At 46.5% G+C, this 26,640-nt stretch overlaps 1 protein-coding gene across 7 annotated transcripts in view; it reads right to left on the bottom strand.

Moving 5' to 3' along the window:
• The window catches only part of Bicc1 (BicC family RNA binding protein 1), a 236,830-nt gene that overhangs the window by 35,520 nt on the left and 174,670 nt on the right, over positions 1-26,640 (bottom strand). For all 7 annotated transcript variants that reach the window (XM_087597688.1, XM_087597689.1, XM_087597687.1 and 4 more), the window contains 3 exons: positions 3,403-3,482; positions 1,300-1,458; positions 304-357 (listed from right to left, as the gene is read on the bottom strand). In XM_087597688.1, coding sequence (XP_087453814.1) covers positions 304-357; positions 1,300-1,458; positions 3,403-3,482 — 293 coding nt within the window. The remainder of the gene's footprint in view (positions 1-303; positions 358-1,299; positions 1,459-3,402; positions 3,483-26,640) is intronic.

The following is a 26,640-nucleotide window of genomic DNA, read 5'->3' as shown; positions in this document are numbered from 1 at the left end:
CGCTCTATCAAGCCTCTGTCTGATCACAGAGTCTGGCGAAAGTTCGAGCGTTTCCACAAAGCTTCCAAACCGAGAAGCTTTTGCAAGCAAACCTAGGATGTTGTGGTCTAAATACTGATAACAATGCCTCCACCAGAGGCCAGATGACAGAGGTCGGAGTGCTCCCAAAGGCACTCCACCCCACTGCCTCCTGCTTCCTGAAACGGGACTTGGTTAGTAAATAGCAAACGAGGCTATTCCCGCCCCCTCGTTATGTCAATATGGTGAGCGTGCATGCACGATCCCAGAGATTAGCGCAGTTACCCGAATCCTCGCTCGGGCCGATTCTACTCCTGCTGGCTGTCCTGCTATAGACACCTGCAAAATAAGAGAGCAAGGCTTACTCCACCACCCACACTCTTGTCCTCCTTCCTAGGGAGCCGCGCCCCTGCTGCTGAACATCGAGCACGGGGTCTCCTGACCAATAAAGCCTCAGCCCAAACCGGCAAACCAGAATTTGCTTCTAGTGAGACCCTCTTCCGGTGATATCTGGCCATGGATCGACCTCATCCTTGAACTGCACCACAGCCAGCGGCTCCCAGGAAGTCATTCGGACCCCTTTATCAATACTTCCACCCACGGTATTTCCCCCTTTTGTTTAAAGCCTCTCTGTCAGCATGGGAGGTACTTATTAACAGCAATGATGTGCATGTATTGGACTCGTTAGCCGTAAGCCTTCTCCTTCCACACCAGCGGACAGATAATCACAGCCTTAGTGCCTGCCTCTCCAGCTTCCTCCATAGATCCCTCGCCATGACCCATCAACCAAAGCATTAGTCTTACGATGGGTGACAGAACCATCTTGTCACAGTGACCTCAAGGGCCACTTCTATAACAATGTATCCAGAACCCACAAACTCCCAGACAAGACAAGCCTGATAAACTTTCTCAGTTCTTTTTAATGGTCTTTAGGGATACCCGGTCCCGGGGTTGGGGATTTAGCTCAGTGGTAGAGTGCTTGCCTAGCAAGCGCAAGGCCCTGGGTTCGGTTCCCAGCTCCGGGGGGGGGGGGTGCTGGGGGGGATGCATTGCCCTGAGGGATACCCGGTCCCTTGATATCTACTATTTAGAGACCAAGCAGAGTACCATAGCTCTACAACTCATCCTTGGACCAGCAGAGTACCTCAGCCTCCTGGGGAATGGGGGAGCCCACCAGCCACCACGTCTGCCATGTATAGACTCCTCTGGTTGCTTTTTTGGCCTCATCTCTCCGAAGGGATTCGCTTACTGAGACGCAAGGGTGCAGAGGGGACCAGTCACCTGGTTACTCTTTTCCACCTGGTTGTTCCTGTTGGAGTCTGGGAAGTGGATGTGGCAGCCCGTGTCTTCCATCACCTTTTTAATGTTGTTACCACCCTTGCCGATGACGTGGGAGTGCTCTGTGTGCGAGACATCCATCTTCAGCGTGACCCGGTTGCTCTGCGCGGAAGCAGGGTTACGTCCCGATGCGTTAACACCACCAATCGCTCTGCCTTTACGGCGCTTTGGCAGTCTAGACCCCAATCCACAGGAAACTACGGACTTCTCAATGGGAGGATGGTCTCAATCTAACCAATTTCTATCGGGTTTCTTCATTAGGAAGAAATCTCGTTTTATCATATATCTTTCAGAAGGTGGAGACATTTTTTTTTAACCGCAATACTTGGGAAGAAGATCCTAACCTAAATAGTCAGTTTCGATGGTAAATAAATTATTCAGTTTTTTTCTTTTATAGGCATTATTCATGAAATGGTTCAAATACCCGAAGACAGATGAAAGTGTGCTCCCATGACCAAAGATGCCGTGTTGGGCAGCGGATCTATGACAAGGAGGAACCAGGACTGTATATAGGTAAAGCCCCCACTGAGATCACACATGCTGACACACAAGCTGCCTGAGTTCCTGTAGGCAGGAGCTCCTAAGCTGCTGCCCACCCAACCCTACACAGCCATCCCTTCTACCAGATGACGGGAAGAGAAGTGGAGAACTCCTAAGAACTTTGACCCTGGTGCGAATAAATGAACCCCAATCAGAGGCTCAGTTCCCTTAAAGAAAGTGTAAAATCCCAAGCCGTGGGGAATGAAAAGGTGGAGGTCAAACTGGCACTCCAATATTTAATTCTGAGGAATTTCGTCGAATGCTACAAGGACCGATGTAAAACTTTTTGAATGTTCGAGACTGTTAATGGCGTCACTGATCAGTAAGACTCAGGATATTAAAATATCAGTAAGTTTAAAACCTTCTGAAGTCATCGGTTTTTGACTTGCACCCAAAAAGTGTTTTTTATTTGGAAGCTTAACTTCCTTTCACTTTCACTTTTGAAATACAAGAAAGTATCCCCCTTTTTAGGGAAGGAAAAAAAAAACACCCTAAGCTACTTAAAACTTACAATGGAGGTCTGGAGAGATGACTCAGTGGTTAAGAGCACTGACTGCTCTTCCAGAGGTCCTGAGTTCAATTCCCAGCAACCACGTGGTGGCTCACAATCATCTGTAATGGGGATCCAATGCCCTCTTCTGGTGTGTCTGAACAGCTACAGTGTACTCACATAAAAATAAATAAATCTTTTAAAAAAAATCACTTAAAACTTACAATGGAAATAATTCTTAAAAATTAAAAAAAAGCAAAAAAAAAAAAAAAAGCAAAGATAAACCCAGAAAAACAAAAGGTCAGAGGGCAAGATCAGAAATATTTCAATAAAATAAAGTAAAAAATTAAGTAGCAAGGAAAAATGAAAAGCTGGAACCACAGCCTGGATTTGAACTGCCACCCCAGCTTTGAGATGTTGGCCAAATTATTTAATATCTCTATGAAAAGTTACTTTTGAGGGTAATCAAATTATTATCTGTACAATATTAAGCGCCTAGCCTTCCAGAGTGTTTAAAGGCACGGCATCTCAAATGACTGTCGGCTTACATGTGTTTAGCTCCTCTCCTTATTCTTCTGTATATGTGTTTGCAGTGGATCGAGCACGCCATTCATTCTAGGCCAAGTGTAAGCACACACATGCTAGCACACACAGATACACACACAGGGCCACAGGGTTCCTATGACCTCAGAAAAGCAAATGTGCTCATTTCTTTCATCTTGGTCACTTACGTAGCACTAACTAGGACCAATGTATCTTTCTAAAGATAGTATATATGTGCAAACATATATATGCACATGGAGACATATGTGTGTATATGTTTGTGTGTGTGTGTGTGTGTGTGTGTTATACACACAATTACTTGATAGGATAGAAACCATTCACACCAAGCACTTTCTCCATCCACCCCTCCCCCAGCAGGATCCCATGCACCTTTCAAAGCTTCCCGATTTCTTTTCCCTGGTTCTCCCTTCTGCACGCGGCTGTTGGGTACCAGCTTGGGAGCGTTCACTTACTTTCGTGTCTAAGACAGCCATGATCATTTCTTTGGCTTCCTTCACAGCCTCTTTCTTCCCAGAAACCTTGATGTGGGGATCTGGAAAGAACCGGAAGAAAGGCTTACACAAGACGTCACACCTCCCTCAACTGCCCGCTCTGAGACCGATTCCGCAATCTGAAACATTTTACAGTAAACCCTGCAGTTACTGCACTGGGCGATCTATATGGTGTCTATGCGGTCGCTATGATGACGAGCACAGGAGAGTAACCAGCGTGTGCACTGATCAATGTTTCGTTTCCCCTCTTCTGAGAACTGGATGAGACATTTACCTCTGACCTTTGCAAACTAAGCAAACCACACCGCTGTGAAATAAAATAAGGTATCTGTGAATCCGACTCGTGAATTGAGTTCCCGTTATATTCTTGGCCCCATCCTAAAGATAATAGAGTAATTTGTTTAATCCAAGCCATAGCTTTGTGAAGGTTTTTTTTTTTTAACAGAGAAAACCAACGCAGGATACAGCAATAGTAACTTGCCCTAGGAAAGTGGATTTTACAGGATGCAGACCTGGCCCTATAATGCAATCAATGTCTTCCAATTCTGTCCGCAACTTAAACCATGATGATACATTATAGAAAACAACCTCATGGGCCAACGTGCCCAGAACAACAAAGTCCACTCGGGACTATTTCATATTTATCCTGAGTCCACTCTGAGTGACTAATACACAGTGTGATTTGTTTATAGAACTGGGTTTTAAATAGGGAAGTGTCAAGATCACTGATTGCCTTTACTGGACTAGATGGTGGACCAAGGCCTGGGGAGTGTATTGGTAGAGAAGGTTCCAGCACGCACAGAGCTTGAGTGCTGTACAAGGAGGCTAAACAACATTTCGTAAAGTATTTTACATGTTACAAATGGTTACTGTATGAAGGAGAGTGGGATACAAGCCGCAAGGATTGGAGAGCTGGCTGCAGTGAGGAGAGAGGCCTGTCATGCTCACTAGAAGGAACTGGAGTGAGGGCCAGACACAGCTGGAATCTTCTAACAGATGAAGGGAGGGGGCTGCACATGTCTTTTGCTCAAGCTGTGTTGCCGCGATGCTAAGGTCAGAGTCTGATGTTAATGGGCAGCCCTGAGCTCCGTGCAAAAGGGCAGACTCTCTTTGTCATCTGGGGCCTCCTCTTCTCTGAAGGATCTGGAACCCTGATCCCATGATGACTACCTGAGGAATGTCACATAGCCCTGCATGTGAGATTCCTGGAAGGCTTCCCCATGCTAATGAGGCATCTCAGTACCTTAAGCCTTCAGCCAACGACCTTTGCCCCCCGACCCCCAGATATTCTCACCCCCTTCCTCAAAACTAGACAACCGTTGGTTCTCTGGAATAAAGTGTACATGCACAAGCCCACCCCGAATAAAGGTATGTGCACAAGCTAAGATCCTCTCAGAGTGCGGTTTCATTGACGATCCTCATCAGAGAAGGCCTTCTCACTCTCTCCCCACCCCCAAGGCACTGGGACTCTCAGGTGGACCAGGATCCTGTGTGATTTAGACTCTGCTTTATCCTTCCAGCCTGGCGTGCAGCGGCATCTAGACACCCCGAGAGGGAGAAATCAAGGACACGGAACCACGAGGGCGTGTTTCCATTTCTCCTTCACTGGGGTCCCAGAATTTAGCAGTCTGGGTGTTCCAACGCCTTATTGGCCAGCGAGATGCAAATGAAGAAGGTCCCAGGGTAAGCCGAGAGTCTTTTGCTCATTTGCATGAGTGATAAAGTCAAGAAACAGACACTTTGGTCATGATCCTCAATATGTCATAACTGTGGCCAGTGAATTCCCTGAGTCCTTTCTGTCCAGTACAGGATAGAGATCCATAAATATCGAGGGGTACTTTCCACAACCACTGAGCCTTTTGCTCTTCCAAAGGAGGAATTACCCAGGTTAAGGATGCAGAACCACTGGATCCAGATTATACCTGAACTACCTACGTCTTCCCATGTAGGGATTCCTCCACTGCCAGCCTACCCCACAGGCCAAAGTCACTGCCATGCTGAACACATCATACATTTTGAGGTGCATCTGGTCAATCCAGGGGAGAGGCCATGGAGGGAAGGAGAGGAGAAACCCATGTTCTTAAGACCACTCAATGGGGCTGGGGATTTAGCTCAGTGGTAGAGCGCTTACCTAGGAAGCGCAAGGCCCTGGGTTCGGTCCCCAGCTCCGAAAAAAAGAACCAAAAAAAAAAAAAAAAAGACCACTCAACTCTTCTGACGAGGATATGAGACCACAGCTGACTACACCTTGTGGATGGCTTTGGAATGCAGACTGTGTGGTGAACCTTACTGAATCACCCTTTCACTGGCCCCCTGCCCTGTCCCCGCTGCTACCCCTGCCTGAGTCTCTCCTTATGCCCTTGTCTTTTTAGCCCCATCTCTAACATTTGCAAAGACTTTAAGATTGCTCAAAACTTTCTAAAAGCGTTTTTCACAGGCTCTAAATTTTTGGGGAACCTAAAAGCAATGCCCACTACAGTCTAGGAGAGAAAGTTTGTCTCCAGCGATCCTGATGGCTCATTCCCCAATGCCTCCTGCCTAGGTCCAGCCTGGGCTACTCTCTGTATCTGCTAACCCTCACCATGCCACATCACTTCCATTCACCGTACAGGCTTTCATTGGTTTATCCAGAGGACTCTTAAATCCCCATAGTTAACCGCATCGATCCGTGAGAATGTTTGTTGTAATCACTATGCACTGGTCGGACAGAAGTGACAAAGTAATTCTGAAGAATATAAATCAATATCATTTACACACACACACATACACACACACACACACACACACACACACACACACACACACACACACACACACACACACACCCTGCATGCAAGGTATGTTAGCTTGTAAACCGGTTGCTTACCAGGCTAAATAAATACATTAAAATCCTTATACACCGGCACCTGTAGAGGATCAGGCACACTCTCAGTTTAAGGATAATTTGGTTATCATCAACCTTCTTTCCAACAATGGAACAATAAGCAAAAGAAAAAAAAAAAATCCACAAAACTCAACAGCATATTTAAGAAGTGAATGAGCACCACCTAGTGGTCAGAATGTAAATTACTATCCAGCACAGCTGTGCCCCTACCCCCCACCCTCAACCCTCAGGGCCCAGCTCTTGTTGGAAAGTGGTCCTTTGATGAGCCATGCTTAATAGAAACTGAGAAAAGCAGACACGACCACATCGAGTCACAGGGCTGAGATGTCTAGGGGCACGCACGCCCCGCCCACTCTTGCCTCTACATAGAAGACGCGTGCAGGCTGTCTGCTTCTATTCTGAACGGAACCTCATCCATTCCTCGCCATGCCTGAGGGCCAGCGCCTGGTGAAGATTTCAGTTTAAGATAAACTGTAAAAATCACAGGGGATAAATGTCGCATTGAACTCCACCCTAGAAACACTCAATGGAGAGTCAGAGTGCTGACCCCACTGATAAGCACAAAATGATTGAAGCATCAGCTAGAAAGCATCAAGAGACAGATAAAGGAACCGAGTGCCTAGCTCTCCCCTCCTCCAACTTAATTACTTTGAGGTAAAATCCCAATGTCACCCCACTCTTCAACCACACATACCTCAGGTTCTCTTCTCACGTTGTTCTTAGAAATGAAGCATCCCCAGCCTATGGCTTCCCCTGAGTAGACCTCTCCTAAGACAGAAATCTGTTGGTCCATCCAAGGGCACTAAGGGTGTGGAGCACTTGAACAACACTTAGGGATGTTAGAAACCAAGCAAGCCATCCACACCCGCCGAGCCATTGAACAGACTAGCAGCTCTCTACTGTTGAAAATGTCTCTGTGGAGGAGACTCTAGGCTCAGGTCCCTTCATTTCCCGAGGTGACCATATGCCTTGGGCTTCAGATGGCACTTGTCCGCTCCTGTCTTTCAGGTGTGTCTCCTCCCGTGGCAGAGAGGAGACTGGGTAGCAACCTCTCTCATTAGAGAAATGCAGCTGTGAGGGTATGTGTGCACCACAGAAGGGAGAAAAGAGAGAGGGCCCTTCTCTGCGGAGCTCATTCTGCACAAGAATGTTCTTAGGGCTCCCGTCTGTGAGTTCATAGACACCAATGCTGATTCTTAGGAGAACATCCCAAGAACACGTTTTCGGTAACCATTTTAGAGATGAGATGCTTCCTGAACTAAACTTCAGCTTCGTCGAGCTGGAGGAAGATGGTCTTGGACTTGCTTCTGCCCCTGGGGTTCCAGCCTCACAGACACCCCTGGAAGCATGGGGTGACACTAAAATACTGCTTCCTTCTCTTCATTCCTTTCCATGGAAACCGGTCCTTCCCCCCACCGAAAAAAAAAAAAAAAAACAAACCACATCAGTCAGACACATCCCTCCATGCTGGGAACGGTTATGCGCTATTGATATTTTAGCTTACGTTCTTGTTCTTCCCCCTACAGACGATAGCTGAGTCCCATCTTTGTGACTGAGCACTGCCAAACATAAGCGTTAACCCGCCATACCCCAAAATTCAGTCTATTTTTTTAAACAAATTTTATTTATTTGTTTGTTTGTTTGTTTATTTATTTATTTATTTATTTATTTATTTGGAGCAGGGGACCTAACCCAGGGCCTTGTGCTTGCTAGACAAGCGCTCTACCACTGAGTTAAATACTCAACCCCTTAAATTTTATTTTATGTATGTGAGTACGCTATAGCTCTCTTCGTGAACACCAGAAGAGGGTACCAAATCCCATTACAGATAGTTATGAGCCACCATGAGGTTACTGGGAATTGAACTCGGGACCTCTGGAAGCACAGCCAGTGCCCTTAATCGCTGAGCCATCTCTCCAGTCCCCAAAATTCAGCCTATGATTCAATGTGTTCTGTTAGAGACCGGCAGACAGTTACTTGTCTGTCTGAGCCCACTCTTTGCACTCACAACATCCCCAGAAACGATCACCTTTGTAGAGTCCACTTCCTGACCTGAAAACACTGGTAAACTTTATCAAAGCATCCAACCAGCCTTAAACTCGCGGAGATCAGTGTGAGGAATTTTCTCCTGGCTCAGATGGTTTTGCAATTTTTGTGTCAGGTTTAACTTCTCTGAACCCTGTCACCGGCTAGCCAACAGGAGTGGGGGGGGTGGGGTAAGGGCTAGGCCGTCTAGGAGTGGCCAGTGTGAAATCTATTGCCAGCAACAGTACTTACCCAGTTACTAAATAGTGTAATGGCTTTTTTAAAATGGGGTATTACGGTGGTTTGAATGTGAAATGTCCCCCTCAGGCTGATATGTCTGAACACTTGGTCCCCAGCAGGTGGCGCTGTTTGGGAAGGGGAGTGGAAATTTCTGGTTTCTTTGGAGACTCCGTTGTGTCACGTGATGCTCTTCTGCGAGCTGTCTTACGAGAGGAAGTTTGGCTGAGGCAGACACTTGAGAGGACGCGTGATATTTGGAAAGCGAATAAGTATAATCCGACAGACAGTGAACGCCGCTCTGGCATTGGTTCGCCTTGCAATGCTGTGCTGATCTTCACTTGCCGTGCGCTGGTAGAGAGGAAAGCGCCAGAGAATTTCTCAGCGTGTTCCGGCTGCTTCTCGCCGCTTCTGCTGACTCATGTTGATTCAGTGGAGCCTCGCAGCTTCTTCTAGATCAAGCTGCTGCTACTGATTCGTGTTTCGCCCCAAAGAACCACTTCTAAAGCGAAGATCAGCACAGCATTGCAAGGCGAACCAATGCCAGAGCGGCATTCACTGTCTGTCGCGTTTTACTTACTCGCTTTCCAAATATCACGCGTCCTCTCAAGTGTCTGCCTCAGCCTAACTTCCTCTCATAAGACAGAACCACCTCGGGCATCCTATTATAGATCTTCCTCTCCTACCTGTGGTCGGTGGACTAGAAGGGAGATTGAAGTGTTTTTAAAACCCTTATTAAAGTCGAATTTGAAAAATCTAAGTCTACAGGGAAGGTTGTGGACCCTTGAGAGGTAGAGCTTGCAGGAGGAAGACTGTCACCAGAGATGGGCTCTGAGGGTTCCAAGCCTCACCCCGCTTGGAGTTCATTCTCTTTCATGTTGTGTTTAGGGTTGACAACGTGATCTCTCTCGTGCTTCCCGTACCTGCCTGTGCTGCCAGTGTGGACTTCCCCACTGGAACTGTCAGCTAAAACCAACTCTTCCTTCCCTCGGATGCTTTTGTTTTGATAAAGGATACAGGTGTCTTTGACCTGAAGCACTTGGGACTGTGTTTGCACCTCCCCTTCAGTCTTGGGTATTTGCATACCTATGAGATCCCTAAGGCATGGGGGGCAAATTTAAGCACAATCTCATAGGCTTCAGATGCTCCCTGGAGCTGAAGCTGATTGTTCGTGCCGCCTTTCGCATGCTTGCTTTAGAGTGCAACCATCACACCAGGCTGGGTACAGTAGCACTCTGTACTTTGGGTATCAAGACAGCTCCCAGGGAGATCTGGATGTCGAAGCATTTTAGACTTAGGTTTCCAGATTAGGTGAGGTAGGAGATTGGGTACGTTGGAGAACCCATATAAACAAGGCTGTGGGGCCTTAAGCATCAATGTTTGTACACCTCTTCCCCCCCCCAAAAAAAATCAATGCATATCAAGGATCAGAAAAAGCCCCAGAACTCTAAAAGGTGCTCAGTGACCTCAGAGTGGAAGCCAGGAAGAACCAGAATACTGTACACAGAACATACCACTTCTAATGTCAGCTCAGATCTTTTCATATGTGATGAAAATATGTGGATTCCTAGGTCACTTCTGAGGGAACTACTAATAAGCTCTGTGGGAAAGTCAGTGACAGATTCTGGGAGATGGAGGGGGAGAGGGAGGGAGAGTGAAGGGGAAAGGGGGGAGGGGTGAAAGTGGCAGAAAGAGGCAGAAAGAAGGGGAGAGGGATGAAGAGAGGCAGAGAGAGGGAGGGGAGGAGGGATAGAGAAGGGTAAAGAGGGAGGGAAGGAGGGAGAGGGAGGGAGAGAGAAGGGGAGAGAGGAGGAGAAGAGAGAAAGGGAGAGAGGGAGGGACGGAAAGAGGGAGGGAGAGAGAGAAGGGGAGAGAAAAGGGTGAGAGAGAAGGGGGAAGAGAGAAAGGGAGGGAGAGAGGGAGGGAAGACAGGAGGGAGAGGGGTGGAAAGGAAAGGGAACAGAGAAAGGAGGGGAATAACCGTAGAAAACGTGGCACTTTGCTTGAACACTGGAGGTCCCCACTGGCTCCTGGTTGCTGTTGTTGCTACTGTGATTCTAATGCTTGCTGCCCAGCTGGGGGAACTGTCTAGGGGTTCATGAAAACTGTTACGTAGAGCAGACAGATCAAGGGCTTAGAACTCTGGAATATATTCCCCCTCACTCCCTTCGGGAAGCTCTCCCTGCTTCTGATCCACAGTGACATGAACAGCTCCTCCCACAACACACATACACACACATATACACATACATACACACATGCGCATACATACATACACACATATACACATACATACACACATGCACATACATACACACATATAAACATACACACATGTGCATACATACACACATATACACACATACACACGTGTGCATACATACACACATACACACATATACATACACACATGTGCATACATACACACATATACACACATATACACATGCATTCATACACATGCGCATACATACACACACATACACATATTTACATAAATACATACATACACACACATATATACACATACATACATACACATACACACACATACACACACACACACACATACACACTGAGAAAAATATTATTTGAGGGTTTCTAACCCACCTTTGATCACTTAGTTCCCAAATGGAAAACACAAAACCTTTATGTTTATAATAAGTCTTAATGGCACTAGAGCTGAGCAGATATCAACCCTCTGCTTCTCTATCATTAACTTGCCTCCCTGAGTTATAACCTGCCACGTTCTACCTGGGCTGCTCCTACTCCCACTGGCCACCCTTCAGGGCCATGTTCTGGAGACCCACCTACCTGCCTGACTGTAGGCATCTTTACTAATCAATCACAAGAGGACAAAGTTTACACAGCATAAGCTGGTATATTTGTGAGGACCTCTTCCTCTTCAGGCAATCAGACCTTGGGATATAGAATTTAGCATTATAATCCATAGCAACAGACCAAATCAATCTCTCTCTCTCTCTCTCTCTCTCTCTCTCTCTCTCTCTCTGTTGCTGTCAGGACCTTTGGTGACAGCAACAGGAAAGGGTCTGGGTCAGAAGCTTCCTTTTCAATCTACATTGCTTTACTGTAGAGTAATATTTTAAGACCCCCTATTAAAAGTTATTTTTATTATTTTTAATTATGTGTATATGGCGCGTGCCTGGGATGTAGGAGGGACTGCATCACCCCTGCAGCTGGACTTTGGAGTCTCTGACACACGGGTGTAGAAAACCTAGGGTCCTGTGCAGGGGCCACACAGTCTTTTCACCTCTGAACCATATAATGTTCTTAAACTAACCCAAACTAACCCGATATCTTTATTTTGCAGTTTTGCGTTGTCTCGTTGTGTGTAGTTTATCTAACCTCTAAGGTATTTCCAAGAATGCCAATGCTAACGTGCTGGCACAGTGCCCTCTGCCCCAGCTGAGGGAGGGCAAGCGGCCTGGAGATCTTGGTGTAGATCAGCAGCTGGTGTGGATCAGCAGCTGGTGTGGATCAGCAGCTTGGCCTCCTCTTCTGCCTTATTCACTAATGTGTGATTTTAGTATCAAAGTAGATGGAAAACAGAGCCTGCCCTGCTGCTATTTCCCAAATAACGTGCTTTGTAAGGCACAAAACAAATGTATTACGTCTCCTGGGCTGATGGGATTTGGCTTCAAACTTTCCTTGAACCAAGTCACAGCTGAGATATCACTGACCCCCGTCACTTGATGTGATTGCTTTTCCTTTAGGTTGGCAAGCCACTCTTCTGGTGAGCTGCAGAGGTGAATTCAGCTCGAGGATGACCAGCGGCTGCTCATATTTACTGTGGAACAAGAACATTTCTCTCTGGCCTCCTCAGAGATAGACTTGGGCTTTAGTTAGGGTTTCTATTGCTGTGATTTAAAGACCGCCATGACCAACAGCAACTGGAGATGTTTATCTTAGCTTATAGGTTTAAGTCTATCACTGAGGGAAGTTGGGGCAGGAACTTGAGGCAGGAGCTGACGCAGAGACCATGGAGGGGTGCTGCTTACAGACTCACTCCTCACGGTTTGCTTGGCCTGCTGTCTTAAAGAATCTAATACCACCAGCCCAGGCGTTACACCACCCACACTGAGCGGGATCCTCCCAGCCCAGCGGTGGCACCGCCCACACTGACCTGGCTCCTCCCAGCCCAGCAGTGGCACCACCCACACTGAGCGGGATCTTCCCAGCCCAGCGGTGGCACCGCCCACAGCGAGTTGGATCCACCCATGTCAATCATTTTCGAGAAAATGCACTACAGGTTAGCCTCTAGGCTGATCTCATAGAGACGTTTTCTCAAATTGAGGCTCCCCTCCCCTCAGATCGCTCCAGCTTGACAAACAACCAGGCAGGACTTTGCTTTTTAAAACAGAAGCAGTACATGGGCTGAGGAACGTAGCAATATCTCACTTTTATCAAAAAGAGAGAAAACCTGAGCTGACTGATGAGCCCCCCACTACAGATGACTTTCAGAATAGAACAGGCACACAGTAGCATACAAGGTGTGACCCTCCTTGCCTACCTTGGTTTAATAGCCAATAGGAGAGCAAACGCAGTCTAGAATCAGATGTACTTTAAATTCAAAACCCTAGTTTGCATGGGAATAATGCTGCCACTGACATCCATCTGCCTAAACTCAACAAAGTCCCATGCAAAACTCCTATCGAGGCTGTCTTTGGAAGGATGGTCCTCAAATTCTGAGAAACTTTGTGACCCTCAGTGACACCAGGAAGTCAAAAGAGAAAGCACCAGGAATGGCCTTGGGACAACTTAACTCAATTGTTCGGCTCTACTCAAAGTCTCTGTGGCCGGAACTTTGAGAAGGTTTTAGCTTTTAAAAGGGAAAAGGTGAGAGGGATGTCCATGTACCAAGATGGTGCCCACAGGTCCTTCTTCAAGTGGATGGAAGAAACTACGAGCCTAGGGGGACTCAATGGCAGCTGGAGGGGGAGTCAGGCTTTTGTGGATGAGACACCAATTTCTCGACATGGTGACTAAGATCCGGAAATACAAATGTGCTAATCCATTAACATTTTCTCCACTGGCCTGGCGATGTCAGGGGAAAGGGAGCAGGAGAGGGAGGGAAGACCTGGGGTCACAGCACGTCTTCCAGAGAGACTCCCCAAAGCTATTTGATCCGAACAACACAAACTAACCTCGATCGTAACCCTAGAGGTGCCAGGCAGGTGGGAGATGGGTGTTTAACAAGTGCAAAGCTGCAGAGAAGGAAGTCAGAAACAGAACTGGACTCAGCTTTTGGCATCAGCAGTCTGTATTCCAGAGATAAGGAAGTAGATTCCGGGAAGAGGGAGTTGAGGAAGCCAAGTACCAGAAGGAAATCTGGAAACATCAGAACGGAGGAGTCTGCACATGGGTCACAATGAGGTCACAGCACAGGGGACGTTCACTATGTAAGTGTAAAGACACTTGAGTGTCCTTTGAAAAATGCCTAGGTAATGTCGGTAAGTGTAACGGCCACTTTCATGAGAGGGACAATGCCCGAGACATGCAATGTGATGTTTTAAAAAGTGTTGTAGTTACAGTTACAAATCATAATGGAAATACCTGGGGCTGGGGATTTAGCTCAGTGGTAGAGCGCTTACCTAGGAAGCGCAAGGCCCTGGGTTCGGTCCCCAGCTCCGAAAAAAAGAACCAAAAAAAAAAAAAAAAGTGTTGTAGTGACCTTGGACCCAGGAGGGATATGGCAAAGAGAGCCAGCCAGACTGAATACTGGCCATGCAACGGGATCCCGGTCTGACTCCAGAGGCCCTCCTAACAAATGTGGGGATGGGAGGGGACAACACCAACACTGACATAAGCCAGGAAAGAGCCTCCCCAGGAAACTACTGAGATTACAGCAAATTATGCGGGCAGATCTAAGAGACAGAAATGACCAGCACTCACTCTCTCCAAGGAACACAAGTCATCGTGTGCACGGCAGGCCTCAGGGGTCCTGCCTGTGGTCTGAGCACAGCACAACACTGTAATCCACAGCCAAGAAAGACTGCAACTTTTAACAACATCTGGGGCTGTTCACGAAACATCTGACACACAACTGTTGGCTGTCGTTACAGAGTAAGGGGACATGCTCAGGAGGCTAGCAAGTCCCGTGAATGGACATGTGACACGAGAGAGAGAGAGAGAGAGAGAGAGAGAGAGAGAGAGAGAGAGAAGACATGCGACCCCTTTCTCTCTGGTCTACTGGAAGAAACCTGAGGACAGACCTGGTGCGTTCGGCAGACACTCAAGTCACAACCAAGGACAACAGGAGACAAGCAGCCAGGCACTGGCCTTGACCTTGAAGGTGACTTCTGTGCTGGCTGGTGACAAAGTTCCCTTGGTTACTGTGAAGGGCAGCTCAGAACAGGTCCCCTCCCTCTATGTTATAGTCTGTGTTTCAAGCTCCCTTGCATGATCTCCAGAAACTTGAAAATTGTGCATGAAAATTTAACATGTCTAAAATTAGGGAGCTGAGCTTTCAAAGAAAACTATCATTTGAAAAATGCCTAGAGTTTTTTTTTCCTAGTCCCACTTTCTATAAACTATTTAAGTAGCTGTTTCATTTTCTAGGCCCCCAAAGGTACACATTCTGAAAACAGTCCTTACATCCCTCCCTCTAGGCCTGCCTGTTTCTCTGTGTCTTGTGGTCCCCCATTCTACCAAAGGGAAATCAAGCCCTAACCCCTTAGTCTTAGGAGATGTGTGTCTTCGGTGACAGAGGGCAATTTGAAACAGCTCTTGAAGCACACGCATCTCTAAATCAAGATGCATCAAGCACTTGTCAAAAAGTAATAATCTGGGCTGGAGAGATGGCTCAGCAGTTAAGAGCACTGACTGCTCTTCCAGGGGTCCTGAGTTCAAATCCCAGCAACCACACAGTGGCTCACAACCATCTGTAATGGGATCCAATGCCTCTTCTGGTGTGTCTGAAGACAGTGACAGTGTACTCATATAAAAAAAAATAATCTGCTTACATATTGTAAATAGTGGCAACTGTGTGAATTCTGTCTTTAAAAGTTTTTGCTTTTCCTGTGAACTAACAACACTCCACAAGAAGCATCCAGAAAATGAACAAGAACCCCCCCCCTCACTTCTGAAAGGGAAGATAGTCAACTTTTGTCTTCACAGGACTTTGGTAAGTCAATTCAAAAGGCACTAACGATCCCACGGGGACATGAGTGGAGGACATGAATAAATAATTCAGTGGAAAGATGGCAATTATACAAGTACGAATAAAATTCAACCTTAATCATTGTACTGATAAAAATCAAGAAAAACATGCTTTCAACAGACAGCAAAGTCTCTCTCTTACATTCTTCATGAAGTTGCATATTGGTATGAAATGCTTGGAGTAATTTGGAAACATAAGATTTAGAGTGTTATTTCCTTTTAAGGACATATACACATTGAGAAGGAAACAGCTGCATTAGTAGTGGTTACTTCTAAGTGTCAGAGTCAGAGGTATAATTTGTCTTATGCTCCAATCTCTGGTGTATTTTCCATCAGAAACTAAAATATCCACGCATGAGAATTCAGAGGGTGCCATCCACTCCGATTACAAGCTCATAACGTAAAAGAAAACGCATTTAATTCAGAGACTCACCTTGAAAGGTTAGGGATGAGTCTGGACAGCTTTTTCAGCGGCACAACCTGACAGGGGGCTTTTGGCCATGAATGTTATCAATTTATCGTCTGGCATTTGCTGTGCAATCGCTCCGGATAGCTTACGAACATACTCATTCCCTGGAAACGGGAGTCCTCCAGTAAAACTGAGCAAGAATAGCTGAGGATAGGGCTAGTGTCATTCAAGAGCTAGATTTGAAGCAAGTAAAGACGGACGGTGAAGGTTCCTGTACCTGGAACTCATTCAAACATTGGCACCCACATCTCTTTTGTCTCTAGTACATTTCTGAAATCCTCGAAAGCAAGAGCAGGTTGGGATGAGGAGGGGGCGTCTACAGTACTCTTTCTGTGAAGAATGCTCCAATCGTTTTCTTGTTCTCCCCTCATCACGACCCCACTCAAGAAAGTTGTGCTTTATTGTTGGGTCTCTGTGTCTGGGAGTCACCTATGAAGGTATGTTAGAAAGAGCCTGAAATGATGGTACCTTTCTAAGGGAGGAGTCTCAGGGATGGCCTCTGTAAAGAGTGATGGTTCGTCTTCACAGAGGTGCCCCACGGCTGGCGGTGGCACCTGGTGATGCTCTACATGCCCCTGTCCTGGGGGTGCTCTGGCTTTTGCAATGCTCTAACTTCTTGGGTTTCTGGTTTGCTCTCCTGGAGCTTCAGGCATACACACACAACCACCGTTCCACTGAGAAGTCCCTTGTGATGGCACCAGGTTAATGTCATCCTCCTGTCTCACAACACGTATCGTTATCCGTCCATACCCACTTGCTCGCTGCGTCTGCCTGTCTTCTGTAAGCAGTGTTTTGGTAGAGCTAAACTGCAGTTCAGACTACTTCCTCCCGGGCTTCCCCTGGCTTGATGCACTGTTTACCTGCCCCTGTCCTTCCTTCAGGAAGTGTTATAGGTGCTGAGAGTAGCCTGGTGTGCGGGACATTCTCCATTCACCCTTGACTCTTGTCAATCACAAACTTTCGGGAGGTGAAGTCTATGCTTCATATAGGTTTACAAAGGTATATTCCAGGGCCGTCAAGATGGCTCTGAGGGTGAAGATGCTTACCGCCAAGCCTGTAGACCTGAGTCCTGGACCCAACATGGTAGGAGGAGAAAACAGAGTCCTGAACATTGTCCTCTGACCTCCAAACACACACCATGGCCCAAGTGCACAGCATCTGTCCACCCACACAAAGTCAGTAAATAAATGTAATGTTTGAAATAAAAAATAAAATTTTTTATCCTTCAGATCTTAGTAGATGCTCCTTTGCAAAGATCGATTCCTTCCAACTTTATCATTTCCAAAGGACTTCATCTCACTAAAACACCAATATATCATTGTTCGTCTCTGCCCTACCTCCAACATACTGCAGGTGCATTTTCTTCATACGCTTATTACTAGAAACATCTTGGCACTTTCAGAGGCTCCTTGATAGGTGTGTTGCAATGCATATAAGACCTCTGAAAAATATGTGCAGATTCGACAGCAGTTTTGAAATCGCTAATAGTTTCTTGGCTCCCTACAACTTTATCCTCTAAAGGCACTGATAGGTATGTTCCCCCCAATGGACACCCACAGTATATTAAATGTATAAACATTGTTTTATGGGCCAACTTCTAATCTATTCAAGGGAGATGGGGGTAACTACTGATTCAGCCGGTTTCATGTGGAGGAGTTTGATGGGTTCCTCTGGGAAGCTTGCAAACTTGCCTCTAATCGCACTTAGAGAGAGGACTCGTGGGTTAGTACATTTTCCTGAGCAGATCTACCTGTCAATCAAGCTAAGAAGGCTGTGTGTCAGCCTGTGCAATAGAACTGTCTAAAGACAGAATGAAAGCAGACCTGAAATCTCTCTCAAGAATACAGGTTTGGCCTGGCATTGCTTTGTATGCATACATGAAGGTCATGGATATGTCTTTTATTTCAAATAGTTCAGCAAGTATATTTTAAATACAACTAGAGCAATTATCTTGATTTTTGCTATCATTTCTGCTCTTTTATAAGACAAATATGTTATTTTTAAATTGTGTTGAGAATTATATGTTATTATATATAATTACATATATTTATTATATATTATATATCATGTATAATATATTATATATACATTATTAATATGACCATAACTACTCCCCATTTCTCTCCCTCAAACTTCCCCCATATCTTTCCAACAAGCCTCTTCCCAGCTTCCTGGGTTCTTCCCCTCCCCCTCTCCTCCCCCTACTTCTCTTTCTCTCCTCTTTGATAACACACTAAGTCCAGCTACTACTGCCCATGTATGCATGGTGCATGGTGCATAGGCCTATTCACTAGAGCACGGGCACCCTACCACGGGGCAACAGTCAATAAAGAGTGATTCTCCCTTCCCAGTAACTTTTTTTTTTAAAGACTTATTTATTATATACAAGTACACTGTCACTGTCCTCAGACACACCAGAAGAGGGCATCAGATCTCATTACAGATGGTCGTGAGTCACCATGTGGTTGCTGAGAATTGAACTCAGGACCTCTGGAAGAGTCAGTGCTCTTAACCACTGAGCCATCTCTCCAGCCCTCCCAGTAACTTTCATATGCTACTACCTGGCTCCTCAGTAAGGACGGAACCTAGAAATCATGTACCCCAACTGTGCTGGCATTTTAGGCTGGCTTTATCTCGTGTAGACATCTTGTGTAGCTGCTGTGAGCTCATGCACACAACAGCCATGTTGTTTCCCGAGAACAACATTTCTCCCCCCACCCATTCTCTGTCCCTTACATTATCTCTACCTCCTCTTCCATGATACCCCTGAGACAAGGTGGTGGTTGTGGGATTGATACAGATGTCCCGTTTAGGGCTGAGCACTGAGTCTCCTAGCTTTAATACTGCAACTGTCTGGTAACTGTTGTCTACTGAAAAAAAAAAAGAAAAAAAAGAAAAAAGAGCATCTCTGACAGTAGTTGAGAGCATCCCAGGTCTACAGGTATAACACAAATATTAAGAAGACAGTTTGATAGCATGAGCACTTAGCAACAACATAACAGCAAATTATAACCTCCAGGGCCATGGGCTTTTGATGAGAATTACCAGGTATGAAAGTCCCCCTCCCATGCAGCGGGCCTCAGATGCAGTCAGAAAGTCATTGGTAACTCTGTAACGGGGATGCCACTATTGCGCAAGCAGGTCCACTTCGGCAGTTATATTCAGCAGGTAAGTACAAGTCAACAAGATAGCACAAAGGCTGAGCAAACTGTTACTTCTTTTCAATCACCATGAGAGGCACAAGAGAAAAGGGCAAACACCAAGGATTGAAGATTTTCCTGAGAAGCTGCAGCTGAGTCGGTTTGAGACGTAAACCTCGTTATTAAAAACCCTGTACGTTTCCTTGGAGTATAAGAAATTCTTCAACTTTTATCCTTTCTCCCATGTGGCAGAAATCAGTTCTTTTACATGAAATCTAATTTTTTTCAACTCCCGCCAACTCCTAGAATTTCACACATATACACAGGCCTCCAGACCTGGAAAGGAACACAAACGCCTACTCTTTAGTGTCCTTCCTAAGGGTTCACACCAAATGCCCAAGCTGGACCAGGTACAGCCTCTGAGGCAGAGCCACAGAGAAGGTGACAACAGTTCATAATAGGAACGCTAGGCAGGGATTCAACTTCCCTTTCCACATGAAGGGGGGAATTTGTCAAGTAGATGCACAGTGGACAGAGAGACCCCATCCCAGGATCATCAGATCTGAAGGAGCCAAATCTGCCCCCGCGTGAGCCACACGGACTACTGGCCTGTCTAGAGATTTCTGACCCTCCTCAGCTCACAGACCTCACTTGGGTTCCTGAGTCCATTTTCTTTCTTTCAGTCTTCCAGGTTCAGCCCACTAATTCACGTCTTTATCAGACAAAAATTAGAAAACTAACACAAGACTTTGGGCCAACCTCTGTTCCAGGAAGAAGGGAGTGGGGATGTCCGCCCCGGAGCCGAAATGAAGCCTGAGGTAATGGAGCTTACGGGCTGACTTCGAAACCCTGTGTGTTCTCCTCCTGACTTCAGACTGCGTTGTACGCTTGCTCAGACCCGATTCTCTTCAGCATGCGTCTCCCCACGCTCTGTTCTTTATTCTTGGCCTGCTTTACTGCAGAACACACACATTTCTTCTGAGGAGACTTCGACCTCAAGTGAATTTTGACTCCTTTCCATGGTAGGAATCTTCTACCAATAAGCTACCAGGCCAGAGAGTCGCAATCCAAGTACGGAATGAACCCCTTTACACGAACTAGGTTTCTTCTCTCCCCCTCTGTGGCTTAGCCCAAGATCTCTGGCTTCTATGTTTATTTTTTAAGATGTTCATTTGTCTGAGGAGACAAGAAGAAGTTAGCTCTCCTAGAACGGAAGCTCAAGGTGTTTTTGAGCTGCCCAATGAAAGTGCTAGAAACAGAGCTCTGGTCATCTGGAAGATCAGGAAGCGCCCTTAACCGCTGAGCCAATTCTCCAGCCCTGTGGTCTCTGGATTATCATGGGACCCTGAGAGAACTAGGTTTCTGGCATTTTCCTGCCATTGACAGCTCTTGGTTTTCTACGCAGCAAAATCCTACCAAAGAAACTAGTTAGGAAGCATCTAGGTCGCAGAGCCAGGTAACTGACCTGAGCTTACTTTTCTCCCCTGAAACGGTTCCGACAGTGATGCCTGCTTCCCAGTGAGTTGTGAGTAGCAGGAGATGATCCTGCACCCTCTGCTCTCCCTGTATTATTCACAGCAGACAGACTGGTGGCTGGACTCTCCACTCGCACTCCCACGGACCCTCCCTGTCTTCTTGGCTTCACTCCTGGGAGAACTCTTTTTCTCAGATGTCTCTGACCCAGAGAATCTATTCCAGTCATGTTGGCTCTCATCTAACATCCCACTAACTCACAGATTCTAGATTTCCGGCTTCTGACACCCTTCTGAGCTTCCCAGAGTCAATAGCGCCCAACTGGATGTCAACATACCAGATCCGGGAGGAAAGCAACCCAATGGCTGCCACAGCTCCATGGGTGATGCTATCCTACCGCTGAGTGGTCACTAGTCTGAGTTCAGAACCGGCCACCTTCCAGATGAGGAATTACCTGTTTCATCATCTCTGAATAATTCCAGATTTCACTGGGTCCATTTTATGTCTGAAACCATCCTCTGTCTTGGACATATTTAACTTGTTTGCTTGAGAAAATCTCAGTGATCAGTTCTCAAAATTTTAAAACACCTTTAAAGGTCAACCAACCCGTGTTATCAGCTCTAAAGACTAAGGTTTAAACGACATTTTAAAAGACAAAATACACACCGAACAATAATTTCCCCCGACGTCTCCAATATTTTCAAGTCCCACCTGTTTTTGAAGTTTATTTAGGGCTAGAAAACTACACCCCTTTTCCTAGTAGGGACGGTCCAGCTAGTACAGGTTTTGAAAACTTGACAGGCCTACACCTGGATATTAGGAGGAAAATCACAGCCAGATCAAAGCGTGGAGCTAGAAGTGTGGCTCAGTTAGCACCGTGCTTGCCTAAGAAGAGGCCTAAGAAGATGCAGGATGATCTGGATTTGGTCATCCGTATGCATAAACCTGGGGGTGCTGGCACGCACCCGCAATCCCAGCCATCCCAGCACTTAGAAGACAGAGGAAGGAAAGTCCTCAGCAGTTCAAGGCTGCTCTCAGGCCCATCTGGGATTCCTGGAAACCCCACTGGGCTGCAGGAGAATAAAGACTCAGAGTAACAATGCAACCAAATCCCACAAAGGCTTTCCTGGGTCCCTGTTGCTAATAGTAACCAAGACAGAGCTTAAAACAGCGACCAGAACAGAGCTGGCTCCATTCTACTTGTAGAACGTATACAAGTTGGTTCAACCGCCATCCTGTTCAGAGTGTGACTCGCTCTGGCAACAATCGAGGGAGGAAAACACCTCAATATTGTGGGATGGTTGCCAGGGGCAGTGAGGGGGCGTGGCAGGGGTGGGGTAGGGTGAGGGCGGGGGGATGGCAGGGGTGGGGTGGGGTGAGAGTGGGCGGGGGATGGCAGGGGTTGGGTGGGGTGAGAGTGGGGGATGGCAGGGGTGGGGTAGGGTGAGGGCGGGGGATGGCAGGGGTGGGGTGGGGTGAGGGTGGGGGGTGGCAGGGGTGGACTGGGGTGGCATGGGTGGGGTGGGGCTGGGGGTTAGCTGAGGAACAATTCAGTTTTCTTAAAAGACCCGGCCACTGAGAGTGTGACCATGTTCCAATCAGTATATAGGTGACATACTGGATTTCATATATTTCTCTCTCTATTTTTTTCTTTTTGGGGGAGCGCTGAGGGGTACGGGGGGAGGTAGATCTGGAAGGAATGGGAAGTGAGTATGACTGGGGCGTGTTGTATGCAATTCCCCAATAATTAATGAAAATATTAGGTTGGAGAAGAAAATAAATAAAAGACAGACGCCTTTCGACCCCACCGTCGCAAGAGAAACTGCCACTGGCCGCAGGTGAATGAGAAAGTCCCTGTGGTTATCTTGGCAGCTAGCTCACTGGGAGCCACCACCTGTCCTTCCTCCCTTTTAAGGTGGGGGGTGGGAAACTAGACAGAAAGCTCACTGCTTGTTCAGCAAACCCACTAGCTACATTCTCCTATACTGCTAGCTACATTCTCTCATAGTTTATAGGCACTCTGTCAAGCCAGAACCTGGTTCCTACCGTCTAGCTGCAAGCCACATCTTAGTGGCACCTTTTATGTTCCTCTTCTCTTCAGACTGCCATGGCTTTGGCTTTCCTGCTTGGGCATTCACTCTGCCTGGGTTCTGTAAGTCTCCCTGACAAAAGTTTATAGCAAAGGAAGGGCAGTGGGGGTGGGCGTGGGGGGTTGGGGAAGGGATGGGAGTCAGGGATGGGATGGGATGGGGAAGGGGTGGGGGATGGTACTCCCAACAGGCTGTTGGCACACAGCACCTGTGGACTCTCTCCATTCTGAGACCACACTGCTGACACCAGAGGGAACCGGCTGGAGCACCAAAGCAACAGCTTGACAAAGAGCTTCAAATGGAAACGCCCACGCACAGAGCTCAACTCCACAACCAGTGGCTTGGCTGTTCTCTCCGAGTGGAAACATTGTTTCTAGAAAATTCCTTAGGAACCTGGCTTCCTTTACTCATGACTAAGAGGAACTTGAAGATGCCTTAAGCTCTTGAGAAGGGCAGTGCAGTCAATTTGTCTCGGCCTATGAAGACAATGGTCCAACGTTAAGACAATGGTCCAACGTTTAAAAAAAAAAAAATCAGATTCCAAACCAATCCTTTCTCTGCAGGCTCCAGCACTCTTTTTCCTCACCCTGATCCAATAATCAGCAACCTCGGCTGGCCATTTATCTTTCAGACATCCAGTCTCAACAAGTCTTCTGTCTTCGGGGACATAACTCATCTCCCCATTACGATTTTGATACGCATAAATGCTTCCACATTTTCATAAGTGATTTCATCAAAAGGCATAAAGGGGGACACACAGAACTCATTAGTGCTCACAGGGACTCCCAGTAACCTATCCTTAAAAGCCTTCATCCATGGCATCTCTCTTAAAGGGAAGCTGGTGAAGGCTCAGTGGGCACTGATGTTCAGGGACGAGTTCCTCAGGGAAACCTGTCACATGGCTGGATGCTCTCCTGGGTTTTCAGACTCTGTCTGTAACAGGAACGAAGTCAGCTTTGTTCCTAACCGTAGTTAGACAGAAGGACAGACGAGGGCATACCTCTCTGCCTCTGTATCTCCGGCATCCCTAACCTTTTACTTGACAAACTCTCAAAGCATTTAAAAGACGACATTTATACTGGGATATGATAGGGCACACCCCAGCCCTCAGGGCCCTGAAGCAGGGTTAGCCTGGGCCAAATATCAAGACATAGAGAGACCCTGACTCAAAACTCAAAGCTGCTACTTTATCTATTCTAACAATGAAGAAATCTTGTTTCTTTAAAGATTTATTTATTTATTATATATAAGTACACTGTAGCTGTCTTCAGGCATACCAGAAGAGGGCATCGGATCCCATTACACGTGGCTGTGAATCGCCATGTGGTTGGTGGGATTTGAACTCGGGACCTCTGGAAGAGCAGTCAGTGCTCTAACCACTGAGCCATCTTTATAGCGGAATACAGTGACCCGCAGTCCTAGGTTCTACATGTCCAGCATTTCACTGCCTTTGAAATACCTGATAATTCTAAGTTTTAAATAAAAGGAGATCTAAACAGATTAAATCGTGCCTACAAGACAAACAACCCATCCTTGGGGGAAGCCGACTGTCCCTGCCTCCAGTTGCACTGTAAATGTATCTTACATTCAGTTTCCTGCTTAAGTTTGGCCCCTTTCCGTTGGTTACCCTTGCCTCGTTCTCTCATGACAAATGAGATAAACACAATCTGTAACACATGTTCATCTTGTGTTTATACAAGAGGCACGATTTACGACATTCTTTAAAGGAAAGAAAGAAAAGAAGAAGAATCATTTAATACTAAGACGAATGGATCCCCAGAGCTATTAATAAGGACAATTTAAATCCCATTACAACGGATTCCAAACGTCATTTGTTTGGGGAGTTTGGGGCTAGCAGATATTTCTCTGTATTATCAGTTAGATAAATGGCCTAAGTAATCTGTGTGCAGTGTTCTGTGGTGATGGATTTACTGGGGAGGGACCTCACCTGGAAGGAACCCAGACACCTCTCTGTGGAAGAAGGCCCAACTCCTCTTTGACAAGAATCCAAAGGATTAAGAACCAGGCAAGGGGACTGGGAAAACAGCAGGAAGGGCCACCAAGGACTCACTGTGTTCCTGCCTGAGGTAACTGGAACCACAGGCCTATTCTTAGGGCTTCTTTTTAACACTGTCCTCTCCACAGAATGTCAGTTGACAACGGGGTTCCTTTCACATCTGGAGACGGAGGAACACATCTGCACAAAGGCTTACAGCAGTGGATCTCTACCTTCCTAAGACTGAGACCCTTTAATACAGTCCCTCATACTGTGGTGACCCCCCCTCTCCAAACCGTACAATTTTTCCCTTTGCTACTTCGTAACTAATTTTTTTCTACTGTGATGAATCATAACGTAAATATCTGTTTTCTAATGGCTGGTCTTAGGCTACCCATGTAAAGGGTCTTTTGACACCCCCAAAAGGGGAAGCAACCCACAGGTTGAGAACCAGTGATCTATGGGAAGCACCTAATATCATATTACATAAAATGACTACAATTCTCTCCAAAAGTGGACACTCCTCTCTCTCTCCTCACTCCTTTACTCTACTTAATACATAACGCTAAGCCTATGTTTTTCAAGACAGAAGGTCAAGAGGGTTAGAGAGACAGCGCTGAGAGGAAAGGGCTTGCTGTGCAGTGTGAGGAATGGGTTTGGATTCCCAGAACTCCCAGAACAAGTTGGCATGGTGGCACACGTCCACAAACCCAGGGCTGGGCAGGGTGGAGAGGCGGATCCTTGGGGACTCACTAAGCAGCTGGCGTAACTTACATTGCAAGCTCTGAGCTCAGTGAGAGACTCCATCTCAAAATATAGAGTAGAGAACAGGAAGAAGGCATCCACAATTGACTTCTGGCTTCTACATGTACATCCACAAAGGTCAAAAGACAGTATTTCACAATCTGTAACAGCAGTTCCCAACCTTCCTAATGCTGTGCCCTTTAATACAGTTCCTCACGGTGTGGCGAACCTCCCCCACCCCCACCCAGAAAATTATTCTGTTGCTACTCCATAACTGTAGTTTTGCTACTGTGGCGAATTGTAATGTTAAGATCTAATAATATTAGCAAGCGCAAGGCCCTGGGTTCGGTCCCCAGCTCCGAAAAAAAAGAAAAAAGAAAAAAAGAAAAAAAAATCTAATAATATGCAGGACACCTGACTCATAACCTCAAAGGGGTCGCGACCCACGGGTTGAGAACCACTGATCGAGAAGACCTCTAAATAGGAAATACAAGTATAGCAACAGAAAAGCTTCGTAGCTTGCATTCTGTGATGGCTTTAGTCTGTGACTCGGCACACATGTATGTAGCAAACACATATGACAGACACGTAATTCCGTGGATGTTACTGAGTCAACCCTTTCGGCGTGCCAGTGAAGGGTTAAATGTCCTCTTGCCAGAGATGTGAGCTGGTTATCTTTCTCTAGGAAAAAAATACTCAAAGATTTTGGGGTTTTCTGGAACCTTCTGTTTATACTAAAATATCGTTCGAGTTCCATTATTAAGATATTTCAACATGGCCGAGGAGATGACTCAGCGATTAAGAGAGAGCACAGGCGACCTGGATTCAGTTCCCAGCACCTGGTTGGTGGCTCCCAATCACCTGTAACTCTGGGTGCAGAAGGTCTGATGCCTCCTTCTGAATTCCACAGGCAAAGGGGCTCACCCATGTGGCACCCAGGCTCATAGGCTGGCAAAGTGTTC

This window comes from Rattus norvegicus, chromosome 20 (assembly GCF_021556685.1).
Source record: "Rattus norvegicus strain SHRSP/BbbUtx chromosome 20, alternate assembly SHRSP_T2T, whole genome shotgun sequence".
Lineage (NCBI taxonomy): Eukaryota > Metazoa > Chordata > Mammalia > Rodentia > Muridae > Rattus > Rattus norvegicus.
The sequence above is the reverse complement of the archived record's forward strand: the minus strand, read 5'-3'. Positions and strand labels throughout refer to the sequence as shown.